Source organism: Sander lucioperca, chromosome 10, assembly GCF_008315115.2.
Source record: "Sander lucioperca isolate FBNREF2018 chromosome 10, SLUC_FBN_1.2, whole genome shotgun sequence".
Classification (NCBI taxonomy): Eukaryota; Metazoa; Chordata; class Actinopteri; order Perciformes; family Percidae; genus Sander; species Sander lucioperca.
In genome coordinates this window covers 40,256,613-40,275,306 of record NC_050182.1, presented here as the reverse complement: position 1 = coordinate 40,275,306, position 18,694 = coordinate 40,256,613, and the positions used below count along the sequence as shown (strand labels likewise).

Sequence of the window (18,694 nt, the reverse complement as noted above, 5' to 3'; positions counted from 1 at the left end):
AATGAGTGCAACAGGACATGTATAATACAAAACAGCATATTTAGCATCCCCAAAACACTTCAAAAAACAATGATCTAACAAACAAAATGAACAAGAATTTACTTTAGATAACCCTAGTATACATATAACATTTGGGCTCCAGGTAATCTGGTATTTTATCTGCTGAACCGTTAACATTTGGCAAAAATCATCATGGCTTCACTTTCCTTTCATTTGTTTAAAATTCAACAAGCAATTTGTTGTATTTTAGCAGAATACTGAAAGCCGCAGAAAGGCAGAACTGAGTGCATTTTAATATCTGTTTATTTATTGGAAGTAATATTGCGATATCCAACAACGTTATGGCATATATATATATAGATATATATATATATATATATATATATATATCATATTGCATATTTTCCTCATTGTGCAGCACTAACAACTACCCTGAAATTGTGTTTGGTGCAGAATAGTGTCGCAATATTTTTATCTGTGTCATTGTTAAGTCTAATTCGTTTAATATGTAAATAGTTATTTTTTTCTAAATTATTGTAATGTAGTCATTGTTTTCAAAAAATAGTTCATAAACCTTCCTTTGACTAGTTTATTACTGAACCCAGCCTTCATGCGCCGCACCGTCACATCCTGCACCACACACCACCACAAGTAAAATATCAACCTGTGGGGAACACTGATGTGGCCAGTCAGCACCAAATGAATAGGCCCTTTATCTGTCTGCTTTGTACTGTGCATTTATAGCAGTGTATACAGAATCTATGTTCATACCAATCCCTTTTGACTGTTTTGGGAGTTGCTGGCACAAGCCATTATGCTGCAATACAGATACATAGTGAAGGAGGATGGGAGGATGTGTCAGAGGGAATAATAAACATCACATATGCTATTTGTCTGTGGACTCCAGCATACTGTACTCATATGTGTGCCCTGAAATACTCCCTTTCACTCAGCCTGACAGCCAGCTTCTCTCTCCCAGTCTTCTCTATTGTGGGCCGACAGATGGGAGCCTCAGCCACTAGAAAGGGGGGTCTTTGATCACAGTGAAGCCTGGGTACATGATGAGGGATATGGGTGGTGGTGGTGGGGATGGGGGGGGGTGGTAGAGCAGGAGCCTGTCAGATTTGCCGTCTGTTGCTCAGGCTGATCTAAAGGGGAGCTCAGGAAATGATCAAAGCCCAGGTTAAGTCTCTAATAGAGCTGTCTTTTAGGCTAATCTCTCTCCTCCCTCTCCCGGCAAAAAAAACTCTCAACCCTCCACTCTGAGAGGCGGCGTGTCACTTCTAGCACAGTGGAGTGTCTCATTCAGGATGACAGGACAACACAGCTTTAATATCAACACATATTGATGCACCATATGCTGTTTTGAATAAATGCTGTATTGAACATGAAAGGATGCAAAAGCTCACTATTTCATGCTTGACAGTTTACACTAGCGGCCACAGTTGTCATAGTATGATCGTATTACCATATGTGCAGTGCTCGACGTGGGCCGGTACTCACCGGTACGCAGTACCGGCACTTCTACATTTTACTCTTAAGCGTACCTGCACATTTTCTTGCGTACCGCTACTTCTCGCATGTAGCCGGTACTCTACCACTGACAGAGAAAGTGTCAGTGTCAGAGAGATTGGTAATGACCCTAACATTAAATAAACTACACTACCCAGAGGGCACTACGTGACTTACCTCAGATCTTGACGAATCACGTAAAGGCAAGCAGTCGGCCCACCCTATCAGAAGTTCGCTTCTCCACGGACGCTAGTTCGAAAAAGCTGTCTGATCCTGTGGCCTGACCGTAACAGATTTATCACTGCTGAAAACCTAGAAACTAAAAAGAAGTGTGTCGAGTTTGTAAGTCGTGTTAGCCTGGCTTCAGAAAGGTACTTAAAGAAGGCGTGTGCCAGAGCCAGACATGTCAACAGAGGTCCAAGTCCAACCAGAAACATCAGATACGATTCATGAGCTTCAAACTAACATTAATGTTGATGTGAGTGGAACAGTTAGCATTAGTGAGGAGTCTGCAGCTACCAACCTTAACGTTACCTTAGTCAGTGACACCAACGTCAACATTAATGTGAGTAACGAAACACATGGATGGCCTGACTGTTGGTCAAGGGACCAAATGATGTATTTTTGCTCCACGCACAGCTGGCTCACTGACACACACACACACACACACACACACACACACACACACGACTTGTTTAAATAAATGTAAGAGTACTGGCACTTTTTTTTTCCCACTTCAAGCACTGCATATGTGTATATAGTTTTGTACTTCAGAGCCTTCGTTACATACATGAGATACACCACCTTGCTTTTCGCAACCAATTATTCAAATCCAAAAATTCCCCCCTAGCTTGACAAGTCAATTTTATTTATATAGCCTAATATCGCAAATCACTAAAATTTCCTCCAAGGGTTTTTTGGAGCGTGAAGTAGATGTTCTGAAACTCAACAGTAAGTGTGTTGAGTTTTTAAAACAGTAAGTGTTGGAAGTTGTGAGAATGAGTTGTATTTGTTTGGCAGTTGAGTTCAAAAATCAACAATCTTTGCACAGAATTGCTTACTGCAACTTTAACCCTTGTGTTGTCTTCCCATTGACCATGAAGTTGTTGATTTCTTTTTGCGCTTTTTCCGAAAGTTTTTCCCATTTTTTTTTATGCTTTTGACACTTTTTTAAACATTTTTAGTTTTAAAAAAAAAACAGAAATTCTAAATAATTTTGACTATTAGGGACTGTTCGTTATTTAATTAAGGGGCCACCGGAGGAGTTTTGTGGTCTCTAACCTTTAAAGACATGACCCTCCCCTTATCAGTAATAATTTTCCTATGACCCTCCAAAACGATCTGAAAAAGAAGCATGACCCTCCTCTTGCGTGCAAGTCTGCACTTAGCAAAGAAGTACAGATGCCATTTGATTTTTACAGCCATGATATACAGGAGTTAACCTCTGCATTCTCATCTTATACATCACAGTCCTCTGTTATGGTGTGGTGGCCATTTCAGTAGATTTACTCACTAACATTGTTGTGGAAACACAATAAGCATGGAAACTAAATGCACACTTCATGCATTACTGCATTACTTCAAATACTAAGTTACTCCTCTAGTAAACTAGTACTCACATGAAATAAAACAATAAAACATTGAGATCATTCAGCAAAGGACGCTGGGATATAACCAATTCAACACTGGTTGCTATGGACTTGTCACTATCGTCATTGTATATTTTAGCACATAGGTAAAGCTGCTGAAGCTGAACATTATATTCCAAAACACATTTTATTTTTAAAGTTTTTAAGTTACATTGTAACAATTTAACAATTCGCCCTTATGAAATCCAATCGCGGCACGGCTGTTTTGGAACGCAATAGACAGACGCTTAAATTCAACTAAAATGTAATGGTGAACAATCAGTGTTGGACCTACAGTCTGTTGAGATGCCTCTCCAAATGCAGAAACCAAGCGCAGTCACACCATAAAACGTTAAGACACATTGAGAAAAAAGATCCGTATTTTGCCGTAATCTAATGACACGAAAAAAAAGTAATCCACAGCGATCAGTAGATCCACAAAAAGGTAAATGATACAGTGTATCCAGCAAGGCCGATATGAGCGTCACATTCACCAGCCAGCTCCAAACAGGTGAACGAGGCCTCTCCACTTCACCGTTTAAACAAAGTGGAATAAACGTATAAAAGTCCAAATCTACACAAAACCCGCAATCAATTAGTAAGCTGACATCACATGTATATACATGGCATTTAGCAAACCTTTATTGCAAGGTTGGCACGGCAAGATGTCCAGACTAGTGCAACAGTAACTTCCGTTTTTTGCGTCCTGCTGCTCCCATCGTCAGCCAGGTAATATTTTTTTTTACTAAAGCAGTACATGAAATCAGATGTATTACCTATCACCATTTAGTTGTTTTGTGTTATTTAAGATATTTATAAAATATCTGGTCATGTCAGATCTAATTATTCCAATTTTTTAAACAATGCAATTACCCGTTTCAACCACCAGGGGGCTGCCCCCCCCAGCAAACTCCGTGTATGCGGTCAGACCATCTGCTAGGGGGCCGAGACTGAGAGCTACATGGATAAATATGCACCAAACAAGCCACTTTGAAATTTTGCTCTTTTCATGAATAAAAAAGTTGGGTGACCCCCAGAGACTAAAAAATGTTGGATGACCCTCCCCTCAGCAAAAAATAAAAAGACATGACCCTCCCCTATTTTCCTCCGGTGGTCCATTCCATAAATACCGAACGGTCCCTTAGTTAAGATTTGAGGCTGTTGTGTGGATCACAGACTGTCAAAGTTTACTCAGGATACTGTTTTGAAACCATTCAAACATTTTTGTAAATGCTATAAAATTGAATAAAACACCCCAAATTTTATGAAAATAATCATATTTTTTTTAAAATGTTGTATTGGTTCCATACAACATACTTCCATGTTATTTTTGGGGAATTTGGTTGAAAGAAACCCATATTTCTGATATTAAAAACTTTGAAAACAGCAATGTTTGATCCGAGGACAACACAAGGTCTAAATGATAACATTACCTTGAGTCCCACCTGGTTCTCTGAGCAGACGGCAGAGTGCACGGGGTAGGACCTGACCCATGATGTGTCCACATTAGTTCCCTGTGAGGAGCTCCATTAAGACATAGCCCTGCTTATTAATCTTGAATGAAGCAAGACAGTGGACTGGGTGTGACAGGGCTGTGATGAGCGCTTGCTAATCATCAGTAATGTGAATATAATGACTAAGTGGGTAAAGGCAAATACTTGAACAGCTAGAACAGTCTGATAAGTTAAAAAAATCAAATCACTTTACTGTAATGCAGCCTTTAAAACCAGGAAAAGACAACACTTGGTTCATATCACGATAGTACGATATCCAAAATTTAAGACTCTAGCGTCATATATCAATATCGATATATTATCAATATATTGCCCAGCCCTAGTTTCAGCCCTACTTGACAACAGCATCCCATCCCTCCCACACCTTCACAGTTTAAAGCAACACGCCGACTTATTGGGACTCATCTCCGTGCGTGTTGTAACTCTGTCTGACGCCCCCACCGCTAGCCTAGCTTAGCACAGATCCTGGAGGTAACCGGCTCCATCTAGCCTACTGCTCCCAATAAGTGACAAAATAACGTCAACATGTTCCTATTTACATGTTGTGATTTGTATAGTCACAGCGTGTACAAATAACAAGGTAACATGAGACACAGCCATCTTCTAACCGTATACATACTGGGAACTATATTCTCAGAAGGCGAAGCGCTGCTACTTCTGCTACTTGGGCGGAGTGATTAGCGCAACACCTGAAAAGCACCGTTGTTACTCTCTGCTCCTCACCACGGGGCTTCTCAGGTGCTGCGAGCAAATCACTCCGCCCAAGTAGCAGAAGTAGCAGTGCTTTGCTTTCGGTTCTTATTCGGAGCAGTAGGCTAGTTGGAGCCTGTTACCTAGTAGGCTAGCGGTGGGTGCATCAGACAGAGTTACGACACGCACGGAAATGAGAAGGGTATGTATGGACTTATCTAACTCTGGGGGATACGGTAAATAAGCTAATGTCCCAATAAGTCGGCGTGTTCCTTTAATGAGTCCCACTTGGTTCTCTGAGCAGACGGCAGAGTGCACGGTGTAGGACCTGACCCATGATGTGTCCACATTAGTTCCCTGTGAGGAGCTCCATTAAGACATAGCCCTGCTTATTAAGCTTGAATGAAGGAAGATGGTGGACTGGGTGTGACAGGGCTGTGATGAGCGCTTGCTTTTGCAACTCCATGCACTGCTGATGGGCAGTAAGCAGCCAAAGTGGGTCATGTGTGAGACAGCCATGCACGGATTAATGGACCAACTGGAGACACCATTGATCTCAAGTCCAGCCTTATATGAGCACTTTTATCGACTTTGGCTTCACTGTGCCCTCTGCACCTTCTCTCTGAATGGCTCTGGAAACTATCAATACCACTAGGTGGCAGCACACGTCATGCTTTGTAAATCTGATCTTTGGATTTTGATTGTAAAATTGTTCAATTGTTATCTGGCAGTGAAAATCTAACCTTCTGTTACTCACAGTAAATGCAAACAAGTGTGTATTTCTGGAAATCTATAATGAATGTTTTTATTCAACTTAGAGAATACCTGTCTCTGGAAAATACCTGTAATCAATATTCTACAACATAGAGTTGCGCCATTTTATTGGATTAGAAGAAAACAGAAGCACACAGCTTTTCTATGCAGGTCGTTTCTTGAATTTCTATATGCAAAGGTAATCACAACGTATTCATGGAATTACAGTGGGATGTTTGATTAAGTGTTACAAAAAAAACTATTTCACTTTTTTTTATCATGAATTCACTGCATGCCCGGGCTCCATGTTGCGGCCGGGCTCTGCAAAACAGTTGCCCGGGCTCCATGGCGGCTGCCCGGCATGACCATGGCAGAATTTATCAATGAGTATGTTTACATGCACACCAATTCCACTATTATTCCGAATATGGCAATATTGCGAATTTGATAAAGGTCATCTAAACTGCATATTCCGATATTCTGAATAAGGCCTTCTTCCGAATTTAGCATTTTCCGATGAAGATGTGGAATATGCCAGTATTATTTTCTGGTTTTAGAAGCATTCTTTGGCCATGTATACAGCGCATTCGGAATATGTGTCTCAATCAGTGTTTTTAATGCAGTTTGCTATGGTTCTTGGACACAATCTAACCAGCCGACAGTTTGTAGGACTGCGGTAGAGATGCATGCCCAAAAGAAAAGAAGGAGAAAAACACTTACTTTCAAACATTATGAAAGACAGGTCTTCTAAAAGGGCAAAAACCGGAATATGTGCATGTAAAAGTAGTCATTGAGGGAGATAGATGTGTTTCCAGTCCCTTGTTCAGAGTTTAGTTTTTACTTTTTATGTAGGAATACTATATTAAACAAAATATGAATCATAACAGTATTTTTTTACATAGGCTACTTCTCTGAAATCAGAGATAGCCTACAAACGTATCACGGGCAAGCTTGATTAGGTACTTTACTAATGCATAAACCAATCGCAGTCTAATATGGCAAACACTATTTGTTGAGGGGAATTTTCGAAACAACAACAACGGCAAAGAAACCTGAAACCTCCAGCGCAGAGCGGACTGTCAATACAGAGAGCAAAAACACACCGTCATTGTCTCTGGCAGCAACTGTCAGGGACAAGCTAACAAGCAGCAACAAAGCAGCAAAGCAACAAAGCAACAAAAGTTGCGTATAGGCAGACTAGGCAACAGCCTTGACCGGCACTTTGGCAAGGCAGCAAAATGTTGGCTTATAAACACTGAAACTGTCTGGTTGTGAGTAGTTTTTGCCAGTAATTGCCAGACCTCCCTCCACAGCACTGCGGAGAAGGTTCTGGCTAGTCCACACAGCATTCTGGGATGGGAGAAAAACATGCTCTGGTTTATTGGTATTTCCGCATAGTTTTTACTTTTTATGTAGGAAAACTATATTAAACAAAATATGAATCATAAGAGTATTTTTTACTCCTTCCCTGAAATCTGAGATACAAACATATCTCGGGCAAGCTTGATTAGGTACTTTACTTTTCTTAAACTTAAAAAGTCTTTAAGATTTAATTAGATGAAACAAATCAATAATACAAAAATATGAGTGACAATTAGCTCATTAAATTGAAATGTATAAACTAATTTGATGGGTCTTGATCTGTGGCATAATTAGCAGTTTAAATTGAAATTTCAACTTTGGTCTTCGTGTTTCTCTTAACTTTCTGTCAGTTTATCCTGAGCTGCCTTCTGTAGCAGGAATAGAAAAAAAAGAAAATCAGTTTGAACTGAGCTAGTCCTTGATGAAGATGAGTAAAGATCGAAAAGAACGAACGCCATATAAATCCAAATTTGGTGACAAAGTGCTCCCCTGCTTTTGCCTGAATGAGTTGCTGAAGTATAAAGAATGTATTATATCAAAGATATTTTATCATTTTCTCATGAAAGCCCTCATTCATTTGACCCTCATGCAGCTACAGAAAAAGAAAATGTTTTGTGGAAAGGTCATGTTTTGCATCAAATTCTGCAATGGAAAAATATTTTTAGATCCATTAAAGATGACAATTATAAAAGTAATTGCACTGACCCGCCAGCAAAATGACAACAAGGATCAGGTTTAGACCGAAAAGAAAATGTCAGTGAAAATATCTATTGTTAGCTGTACGTGGCCCATTTAATTCCTTTCTCCTTCTGTTTATCATTTAGAGCCTAAATTTGCATTAGGAATGAGAAAAAAGTTTGTGCTCAACTAACTTTGTTTTTTTTTTAAGTTGGACTCACATAATTGATGCATTTCTTTAAATGTTCAAGCTAGATCAATTTGATGACTTAATGTTTGTTATCTTTGCAAACTGCCCCTCACACTTTGCAATTGTCCGTCTCCCACTGAGCAGAGGAGGGAGGCAAAATTACGAGTAAGCTTTCACCAAAGGATAAAAAATATTCACTCAAATTCCAGCATATGATCAGCATGGTGTTCAGTCAGACTAGAACAAAGCTCTTTGTGGTTACGATTTAATGTTGGTCTGCATTTTCTGCATGTTCTGGCCACGAGCGACATGGTAACATGGACAGAGCCTGCATGTGGGGTCGATGCTGTACTGTGTGTGTGTGTGTGTGTGTGTGTGTGTGTGTGTGTGTGTGAGCATGTGTGTGGAAGGTGGGGTGTATGCACGCCTCCTTCCAGTGATGTCAAGGTGAATCTTTTATGTATTCCTGTGGTTTCCTGTGTTCTCCAAGCTTGATTCCGTCATTGCTTAAAATAACCCTGTTTGTCCATAATGATGTTGCTGTACCAGTTTCTGTACTGCGGCATCACTGATGTATGAAATTAGAAACTTGATGTATATTCACATCTGAATTTAAGCAAAATATATAGCTTCATTTATAGCATATCAACAATGTGACAGCCTTCTTGAAGCTGTATTGGCAGTGGCGTTCAGTATTTTGGCGGCCGGGTGGGCCTCACCTTGGACGAGCCTGCGTATAAATGGCGATGAAACCGAACAATTATTTCCCAAAATAACAACTCACTGAATCTGGAGTTACAGAACGTAACGTCCGTTCTGTTTCGTATAGGCTCAGCCATCTAATCCATCGCTAGTGGGATAACACTTCATCACTGAGATAAGACGCATATACATCACAATACTGCACTAAGTGCAACTTACACAAACATAGGTTTTACTTACATCTTTATAAATACTATTTAAGTAGGTGTACATCTTTATTTGCTACTTGTTTAAACGTTTGTACATTCTTCCCTTTGTATTTTTGTATCTTTATTTTTGAATAGTTGTTATTGTATTCTATCTTATTGATTATTTCTTATATATTCTGTATGTGTGCTGTGTGTCTGATATTTTGCTGCTGTAGCACTGAAATTTCACAATTTGGGATCAATACAAGTCTATCTAATCTAATCTAATTTGTTTGGGTCTGGAGTTCCAATATCAATCTTTCTCCAGAATCGCAGACTCCGCCTCTGTGCTGTGCAAGAGATTTTCTGTTTTGGCCATCATTTTCAAAACTGAGGTTGTGATGTCAGTGTTATCCCTTTGACAAAGAGATGTTAACCAGAAAATAACTGAAAAGGTTCAAATACTTTCAATAAAATAGTTATACAATGTTGTCAGTTTTCTCTGATTTACTACAAAGGAGCTTAGTTTACAGACTGGGTATGTGTATTGGTCAAATACTACTGAGAACAAAAACCAAACCTCGTCAGCTCCACCTGCAGCGCCGGCTGTTGGGATCAGGCCAGGTTCTCGTTCCCCCAGTCAGCTGTTCATTGGCTAAATTGCAGATTTTTGGGAAGAGTAAAATCTGTCCCTCCTCACTGAATAGAGACAGCTGCTGACCTCAGGCATAATGAGACAGGAGCTCTTGATTAAGTCCCTCTCTGATTTGAGAGTATAATTGAACATGTTGCAGATACCACATTTGTGCTATCGACAAGGTACTCCGTGAAGGCTTGATGGTAATTTATCCCTGGCATGCTCAGGACTCACACTCATTACAGTTGGAGAAATAGGGGCACTTGGTATTGATTATTCAATGCTTAAAAAGGAGAAAAGGCTAATCAACCACACTGGCAAAGTGATCATCATCTAGCTACAATCAGCTCACTGGAGTTTATCATTAGCAACTGGGAATATGCAAAGTGAGAGCCTGCCTTAAAACTTTATTTTCCCTCATTCCCCTTCAGACACTAGTCTCTTATTTTGACATCTACGATACCGTATGTAGAACAAATAATGAAAATGTAATCCCATAAAGGACATATCAAGCAAAGCAAATATTGTCTCTGCATTTCCATGATTCTGACTGATGAGTGGAAATTAAAAAGATTTGAAAACTCAAGTGAAATTGCTCATTAATCAACTGATTTGATACATCTTTACAAAATAATGATGGTTATTATTTTGGTAACACTTTATTTGAAGGGGTGTGCATAAAATTGACATGACACTGTCATAACAATGGCATGACACTGTTTATAAACATGAAGGAGTCTTTATGAATCTGTATGACTGTTTTCATTAGTTAGCACTGTTCACGATGTTGGTGTTATGACAACTTGACATTAAGCAATTAAATATCAAATTATCAAACTTAAAGAAACCTTTTAGCTTTAGTTGTTAACATTACATTAAACTGTCATAAGTGATTGGTTTCTACATTGGCTGTCATGAGACCTTCATGATTGTGTTATGGATATTTTTCCTTGACCTCAAGTAAAGTGAAACAATTGTGTCTTGTGTCATGAATTTTGATCACACTGTCAAATGCTTGTATAACAGTGTCATGAATAATTCACTTGACCTCAAGTGAAGGGGAATCATTTGCAATTGTCATTGAGATGTCATAAAAGTTATTAGACCAGTTTGTCGCCGTAAATACAGTACCCAGGTGATTTAGGAGTTTAAGTCCAGGGTGTCCACCAGAAAAGGTTTTAAGCCCGGTGGCAAGTGTCTTTTTTGACAAGGGCCCAGCTCGGACCAGTCACAGACTGATGGCAGCATTAATGTAGAGCCAAATCTGTGATAATAACAGTATCATGGACAGAATTGCAAAATTGAGAATTTTTCAAAGCTAAACAAAGAATCCTTAGGGCCCTACATTAAGTCAGTGCTAAAAGCTAACTTGAGTTTTGAAGTTATGCTATGGCTAAGTTTCCAACCGAGCTGCCCAAGTGTAACTGTAGTTTAAAAAACATCTTCAAAATAAATTAAAAAATATTTCCCAGATACTTAAGGCCTGATAGGCCACCAGGCTTGCAATACACTGGGGGAAACCCTGGATTCCTTAGGAGTCCTGCGCTATCAATCAAATATTAGCTAAGCTAAATGACAGAGAGTGCGGCTAGTTAGCAAAGCTTAACAAGCACAATGCAGAAACAAGCCTTGATAGTGACACCCTGGGTGGAGCTAGCTCACCTCTTTTCAGACAGTTAAATCGCTAGCACAGTTTCTGCTGTAGTCAGGTTAAGTTAGACAAAGTGCAGAAAGACTGAAGAGAGAAGGCAGGTCTTCCCGTGCCTGCAACAGTCTAATGGCTTTGACGGCCATTTGACGGGGAAAGTTCTTCATCCCCAAGCTGTTGTGTTATCGACTAAAAGGGGACACTATACCTGCTAAACATCAGCATGTTAACATTGTATTTGTTAAGTCCAATTTATGCTTCTGCGTTAAATGGACGCTGTGGATACATACGTAGGTACATGGAGATACATTGTATTTGTAAAGTCCAATGTATGCTTCTGCGTTAAATGGATGCCGTGGATACGTACGTAGGTATGTGGAGATACGGACCCTATGCCGAACCCTACGCCATAGCCTGATGTGAACCTTTAAAAAGAAAAATGTAACTACACGTCGTGGCGACGCACGTAGATCAGCAGTGGCTCGGTAGCATTGCATTTCCCCCGACTCACTTGCGGGTTCTCCGTCTCCATAAACAACATGAAATCAAGGAGAGGGTTAACTTTTCCTGCTAAAGATTTCCCACCGTTGTCAGAAAACAGAGCACTTTGTTTTTCCCACTATGCCTCAAGAGTTGGTACTCGCTCCGAAGCTAATCACCGTCACTCTCTCACTCGCTCTATCACACTCCCCACGCACACACACATACGAACTGCCCAAGTGTAACTGACGCTGCATGAATTGGGCACACCACATTTAACAAAAGAATAAAAGGTAAAACATGGTATATTTGGTTAAAGTTAGATATAAACTCAGTAGATTCATGCAAGTAAATACGTTTGGTTTTAACTAATGTATTTTTCTCCTACTCTTTTATCAAACAAGCACAGCAGTTGACGAGATACATTTTCCATAGATATTTCACACACTAAGTTTATTTCATGTTTTCCGACTGTATATTCTGTGAAGAAGGCCAGAAGGGGTATGAGTGGAAAACATAAGTAGGAAGTATCATGGCACTGCAAGAGATCACTAGAGATGTGGCTGTGGCTATGCACAGTGGTAGTTTTATTTTGTAGGCGCTCAGCCCTTTTAAGGACTTTAAGCTAAATTTAGGGCTTGGTTGAAGTCAGTTGCTAACAATGTATTTGAAGGCTACTGTTTCTTATGCAAGAAAGCAATTAAACTGGGAATGTTGGGTGTACGAGCGCTGGAGTCTCATGCAAAAAGTGATCAACATCTAACTGATGTGAACAGTCTCCAGCAAATGACAGCCATCAGCCAGTTCTGGCGACTATCTGGTGGCGGCTCCAGCCCCGGCCCCAGCACTACCTCCACACTGCCTAGGCCAGACCCACACAGCACCTCCGCAACTCTCGTAAGCGACCTTCATGTCGCTTTTGGATCAGAGCCAACACTAAGGTTGCTTTCACACCTACTTTGTTTGGTCTGTTTAAAACCAACTCTGGAGCATTTGGTCGGATAGTCCGGTTCGTTTGGGCTGATGTGAAAGCTCATTTAAACTCTGATGTGGACCAAACAAATGAACTCTTGTCCGCTTAAAAACAGGGGTCTCGGTTCGCTTCCAGGTGCTCTATAGTTTGGTTCACTTTAGGTGAGAATGTGATCCGACCAAAATATAGGAAGTGAACCAAAAACCGAGCATTTACTAGCCTGCAGTTTCAACCTTGCACACAATTTACAAACTTCTATATTATTTAAGTTATGATAACTTTTAGATCCATAAGCTGTTCTTATTTTACGAGTTGGGAGCGAGAACGGGTTGTACGGACACATTTGACTGAAAAAAAGGAACTTTGCTGATTGACAATATTCTCCAGATACAATTTAGGGGCAGCAGTAGCTCAGTCCGTAGGGACTTGGGTTGAGATGGAGTGTGGACTGGTGCTCCATTAGTGCATGGATAAGGCCCTGTTTGTGCATGTGTGTGTGTGTGTGTATTTCAGGCCTATGTGTAATAGTCAAGCATTGCCGGACCTATCTCCAAAGCACTGAGGAGGGAGGTCTGGCTAGTCCACACAATATTTCTTGAAATGAGAGACATCCAGCGAGGAATTTCCGGCGGCACCTGAACAATCCCAGAAATGAAACGTCATCGATACTAGACTAAATATGTAACGTAACGTAATGTGTTATTGAAGTATGTCTTCATCTTCTTCTTTGCAAGATGCTAAATTTAAGGATTTTTTTCACACTTGGCCTGGTTCAACTTTATAACGCTAGAGCCGCCAGACTCTTTAGGGATACAGCCGCCCAAGTCCGACTCCGTCTGTATTCCTATGTTCGCGGCCCTGATGGGCCATTAACTCGCCATCACTCTCCATCTCTATAGCAGCAAGTACACACATACGCAGCCCCAAACCATACACAGAAAGTGTAGCTAACAGCTTGAACCCACACAAAATGTATATATTATTAACATTCCAGACATTATGGTCTGTCATGAAATTTGCCAGTTAACCTTAAACTTAGTGTTGTGATGTGTTGAATATATTTTTATATCCATTGGTTTGTGCTGAGAAGGAGTAATGGACCCTAGTATTGAACATACAGTATATGCAAAAATATACGTTGGTCTTGTAATGTGCCAGGCCACCTCCGCTGTAGCATGCACACTGGATATCCATCCATCACGCTAAATGAAAGGTGGACAAAGTGTGTGGTAAAGATGTGTGTGTGCTGAGATAACATTAAAAATGCACTAGAAGTCTCCCAGTTGAAAAATTACCCATTTCCAAATGTATCACAATCTTGTAATGCTGCTCGACTGACCGCATGCAATCATGTTATTACCTGGACGATTTGTCAGTATAACTCGGTGAGTAGAGTTAATGACTTGTGATGTACATTGGAGATCTCACAGTTCTTCCTCCAGCCCGCGCGGTGAATATCTGTTTCATTGTCCAGCTCTGTCTTTGTCTCTGCTTTCACTGTCTCTCTTTTCATGCCAATATTTAATCCACCTCTCTGCAAATACAGACTGTTGAGCTTTTTCAACCTCTACATTTTATTTATACCCCTGTACTATTGGCCATGTCAGAAAAAAACTGCGGTAATTGCAATAATTTCCGGGTGCAGTTTTTGACAAAAGGGTGGGTGAGATGGCTTGTGCGTGCAGCTTGTACAGGTTGTGATGTTGATCTCAGCCTGCTCAGTAATGGCTCGAGGCCATTAAACCCCCCTGTCATTTTCAATGACGTGCGTTTGAAAAAGGAAAATGGCGCTGCCCACATAATTTGTACAGTAGACTCACCACTCTTGCTGCCAGCCTGTGGCTTAGTGCCATGCCATTTTCCCCATTCACTCTATCATAATCACTGCAGTTACATTCAGCATTAGAGGCTCCGGCAGCCTTTGATGTCCATTTAATTTCCACATGTATTCATTATAATAAACATGTAAAGTATTTCAATACAATTACTGTAAATGTCAATGTTTCTACTATACTATGTCCTACCACTAATTAATGTAGATGTGTTAGGTCTTTCAAGTCTTTACATTTATTTTATAAAAGTCCCCTTTTCAGCTCAGTCTGATGTAAATGTGGGCATATTGCATGAGCAGCACTAGTCACCATGACTGAGATGTCAAATAAAATGGTGCCACTCATGCCCAGGTTTTTCCTGCACAGAGGATATAAAGGCAGCAGTGATGCTTTAAATTACATGCTGTCACTATCAAAACCTCATTTGCCAGAGATTGCATGAATAGAAAACAATTGAGTTGAATTTTGTGAACAAAAAATGTGAACAAATCTATTTCTTTCATTCAAACCACAAGACAAAATAAGCCCTTACTTGAAAGATGTAATTGGCAAAAAATAATAGTTTTTCTCAATTACATTGTTTTTGTGATCGTTAGGAGCCGAAATCGAAATCTATAGTTTAGTTTAGTATAATTTGATTTCTGTGTCATGCCAAACATTTGGCCCATCCCACATTACAAGACACCACAAACTTATTTAACGTCTTCTGGTCGCAAATACAAATCATTCGGAGAAATACATGAATACAAGTATATATATATACACACATATACATACACTTATACATACACACAGCACACACGCACATAGTATATCGAAACAACAAATCCTCATCTATGGATCATCTCGGTAAAGAGCTTTTTCCCTCTTCTCCCAGGCTGTCTCAACATAGCTGGCTAATTTATATGTTTCACATGTGAACAGCCATCTCAATCTTTGAACATCATCCATATTCAATATCTGCTTTTATCTTACTTAACAAAGAGTCACGCCATTCACAATAAAAAGAAAACTAAATGGAACTCATTTTCTATATTCTATCATTCAAACAACACATGGGACATATCCGTTTTTCCTCCTCTACATCAACATATCGTCCTGTTTCAATAGTCAAAGGTAACACACCAGATCTCAACTGAGCACATAGAGATCTTTGCCTTTCAGACAAGTTATATACAACATAATTCTCTGTGCCATGTTCAGGTTTTATCATCATAACAATATGCAATTTTGGCTTAACCCATCTATCGTCGGCCCACTGCTCTTTGTCTTTAGCAAACATAGCTTTTTTTAAACAAACCAATATTCAGCTTTTCATCTATATTTGATGAATTGCACGGCCCTAATTAATGCAGGCATAACACATGTTGGAATTATGTAAAGCCACTGTTTTGATAAAAGAAAATGCTAAGGCAGTTGTCTCACATGCTGTTACTGTGTGATCCGCTCTCAGTGTCATGCTCCACTGGGCCAAGAACTGTTTGCTGATATCATGTTTTCTCCTAAGCCACACAGGTCAGCCCCTCAGAACTGCAAGATGTGTTTCAGGAGACCTCCTCCAATATCTTCCAGATCAACGCCAACGGTAAAAAGATCACTCATCTCTAAATCTGTCTCTGTGTGTGTGTGCGTGTGTTTGTGCAAGCGTGTGTGTGTGTGTGTGTGTGTGTGTGTGTGTGTGTGCGTGTGTTTGTGCAAGCGTGTGTGTGTGTGTGTGTGTGTGTGTGTGTGTGTGTGTGTGTATGCGTGCATGCATGCGTGCATTTGTCCTTGTGCTCCAGGGACATATTGGCCTTGGTCTTCCTCTCTTCAAAGTTATTCTAAAATTCGGATCTGGCTTTAGGGATGAAAGTAGGTGAGAGTTCAGGTAGATTAGGGTTTGGATTTTGCTATAAAAGGATTAAAACTTTGGTTTTGGGATGAGATTAGAAGTAGAGCTGTAACAATTCCAAATTTTGCTGTACAATTAATTGTGTCAGAAATAATTGCGATTAACGATACAATTGTCTCTTTCAGTCAAATTTAAAAATATTCATTTAGTTATTACTTTTTAAGACAAATTACAGTTTGGAGTGAATTCCAGGATAAATCTTTTGGTTATATATCATTGTCATGTGACCCAGATAATGTAGTAACACAAGTTCACAGTCTATAAAGTTAACCACGCCTCTTTATTATCATAAAAAAAGTGTCTGTGTGTGTGTGTGTGTGTGTGTGTGTGTGTGTGTGTGTGTGTGTGGTCTTGTTTAACTATATTCGTGGGGTCCAAAAACCGGGAGTCCAGTATACTTGTGGGGTCCCGACAGCTTTGTGGGGCCAAAATGCTGGACCCCACAAGTTTAAAGGGCTGTTTGAGGGTTAAGACTTGGTTTTAGGATTAGGGTTAGAATTAGGTTATGGTTAGGGTGAGGGTAAGGGTTAAGGTTAGGCATTTAGTTATGATGGTTAAGGTTAGGTTAAGGGGCTAGGGAATGCATTATGTCAATGACGGGTCCCCACAAAGATAGTGAAACAATCATTTGTGTGTGTGTGTGTGTGTGTGTGTGTGTGTGTGTGTGTGTGTGTGTGTGTGTGTGTGTGAGTGAGTCTCGTACACACTCAATGTTTGTATTGTTCCTCCAGTTGTCACACTAGAGAAGAATCTTCAATCACTCGGAACATCTAGAGATACAGCAGAGCTACGACAGAGTCTGTGAGTAACACACACACACACACACACACACACACACACACACACACACACACACACATACACATGTTTCTCTGCAAGAAGCAAGACTCTTGAGTTTTGTGAAATAAAAGCAAGTCTTGTTCTTGCCCGTGGTTGGAATGGTAACCCGCCATCTGCCAAAACCCTCAAATCTCACGGTTAATAGAATTTGACCCGCCCCTGTAATCGTGGAAATGCACACGGCAAAACGCCTAAGTAGATTAATGGCCGGCACCCCCTGAGTGTCATTGTCTTTGTTAGCGCATTAGGCATTCACTGGTGTGCAGAGGACACAGGGCTGTGTTTGGACAGGAGCGCCCCCGACTGACTGACCGCCTCTTAGCAGATGCAGCATGCCACAGCACATCATAATGCCAAACAGACTCGACAGCAAGAAGGAAAGTTAAACAAGAGCAAGTAAAACATAAATGCTGTGGCAAATACTTACTTGAATTATTATTTTTCATATGGTGGAAAGTAACAACGTACCGCACTTAGTTTTTAGGTATGTGAACTTAAAGTGCTCATATTATGCTCATTTTCAGGTTCATAATTGTATTTAGAGGTTGTACCAGAATAGGTTTACGTGGTTTAATTTTCAGAAAACACCATATATTTTTGTTGTACTGCACATTGCTGCAGCTCCTCTTTTCACCCTGTGTGTTGAGCTCTCTGTTTTAGCTACAGAGTGAGACATCTCACTTCTGTTCCATCTTTGTTGGGAGTTGCACATGCACAGTAGCTAGGTAAGGACTACTAGCCAGTCAGAAGCAGAGTATGAGGGAGTGCCATGCTAGCAGCTAGACAAGCATTATAACATCTGTTACAAAGTGACGCACGTTTGACACGGAAGTAAAGGCTTGGACTACAATAGAGCTGTTTTCTGTTCAGCATGGTGGCCGACTGGTTAGCACTGTGGCCTCACAGCAAGAAGCTTCTGGGTTCAAATTCAGGTCGTTCCGGGCCTTTCTTTGTGGAGTTTGTATGTTCTCCCCATGTTTGTGTGGGTTTCCTCCATGTGCTCCGGTTTCCCCCATCATCAAAAAACATGTACTAGGTTCTCCAGTTAGTGCCCTTGATCAAGGCACTGGCTCAGATCTGGAGTTGGTCCTCGGGCACTGTAAATGGCTGCCCCAGTGGCGGTTCTACATTGAATTACACCCAGGGTGAGACCCCCTTCGAGCGCCCCCCACCACC

The 18,694-nt window shown here is 40.4% G+C and overlaps 1 protein-coding gene across 3 annotated transcripts in view; it reads left to right on the top strand.

Moving 5' to 3' along the window:
* tsnare1 (T-SNARE Domain Containing 1) overlaps positions 1-18,694 on the top strand; it is a 242,440-nt gene that overhangs the window by 53,541 nt on the left and 170,205 nt on the right. For all 3 annotated transcript variants that reach the window (XR_004898681.1, XR_004898680.1, XM_031322750.2), the window contains exons 3-4: positions 16,295-16,372; positions 17,410-17,479. Coding sequence is in view for 1 of the 3 variants with exons in the window: in XM_031322750.2 (XP_031178610.1) it covers positions 16,295-16,372; positions 17,410-17,479 (148 nt within the window). In the remaining 2 variants the exon portion in view is untranslated. The remainder of the gene's footprint in view (positions 1-16,294; positions 16,373-17,409; positions 17,480-18,694) is intronic.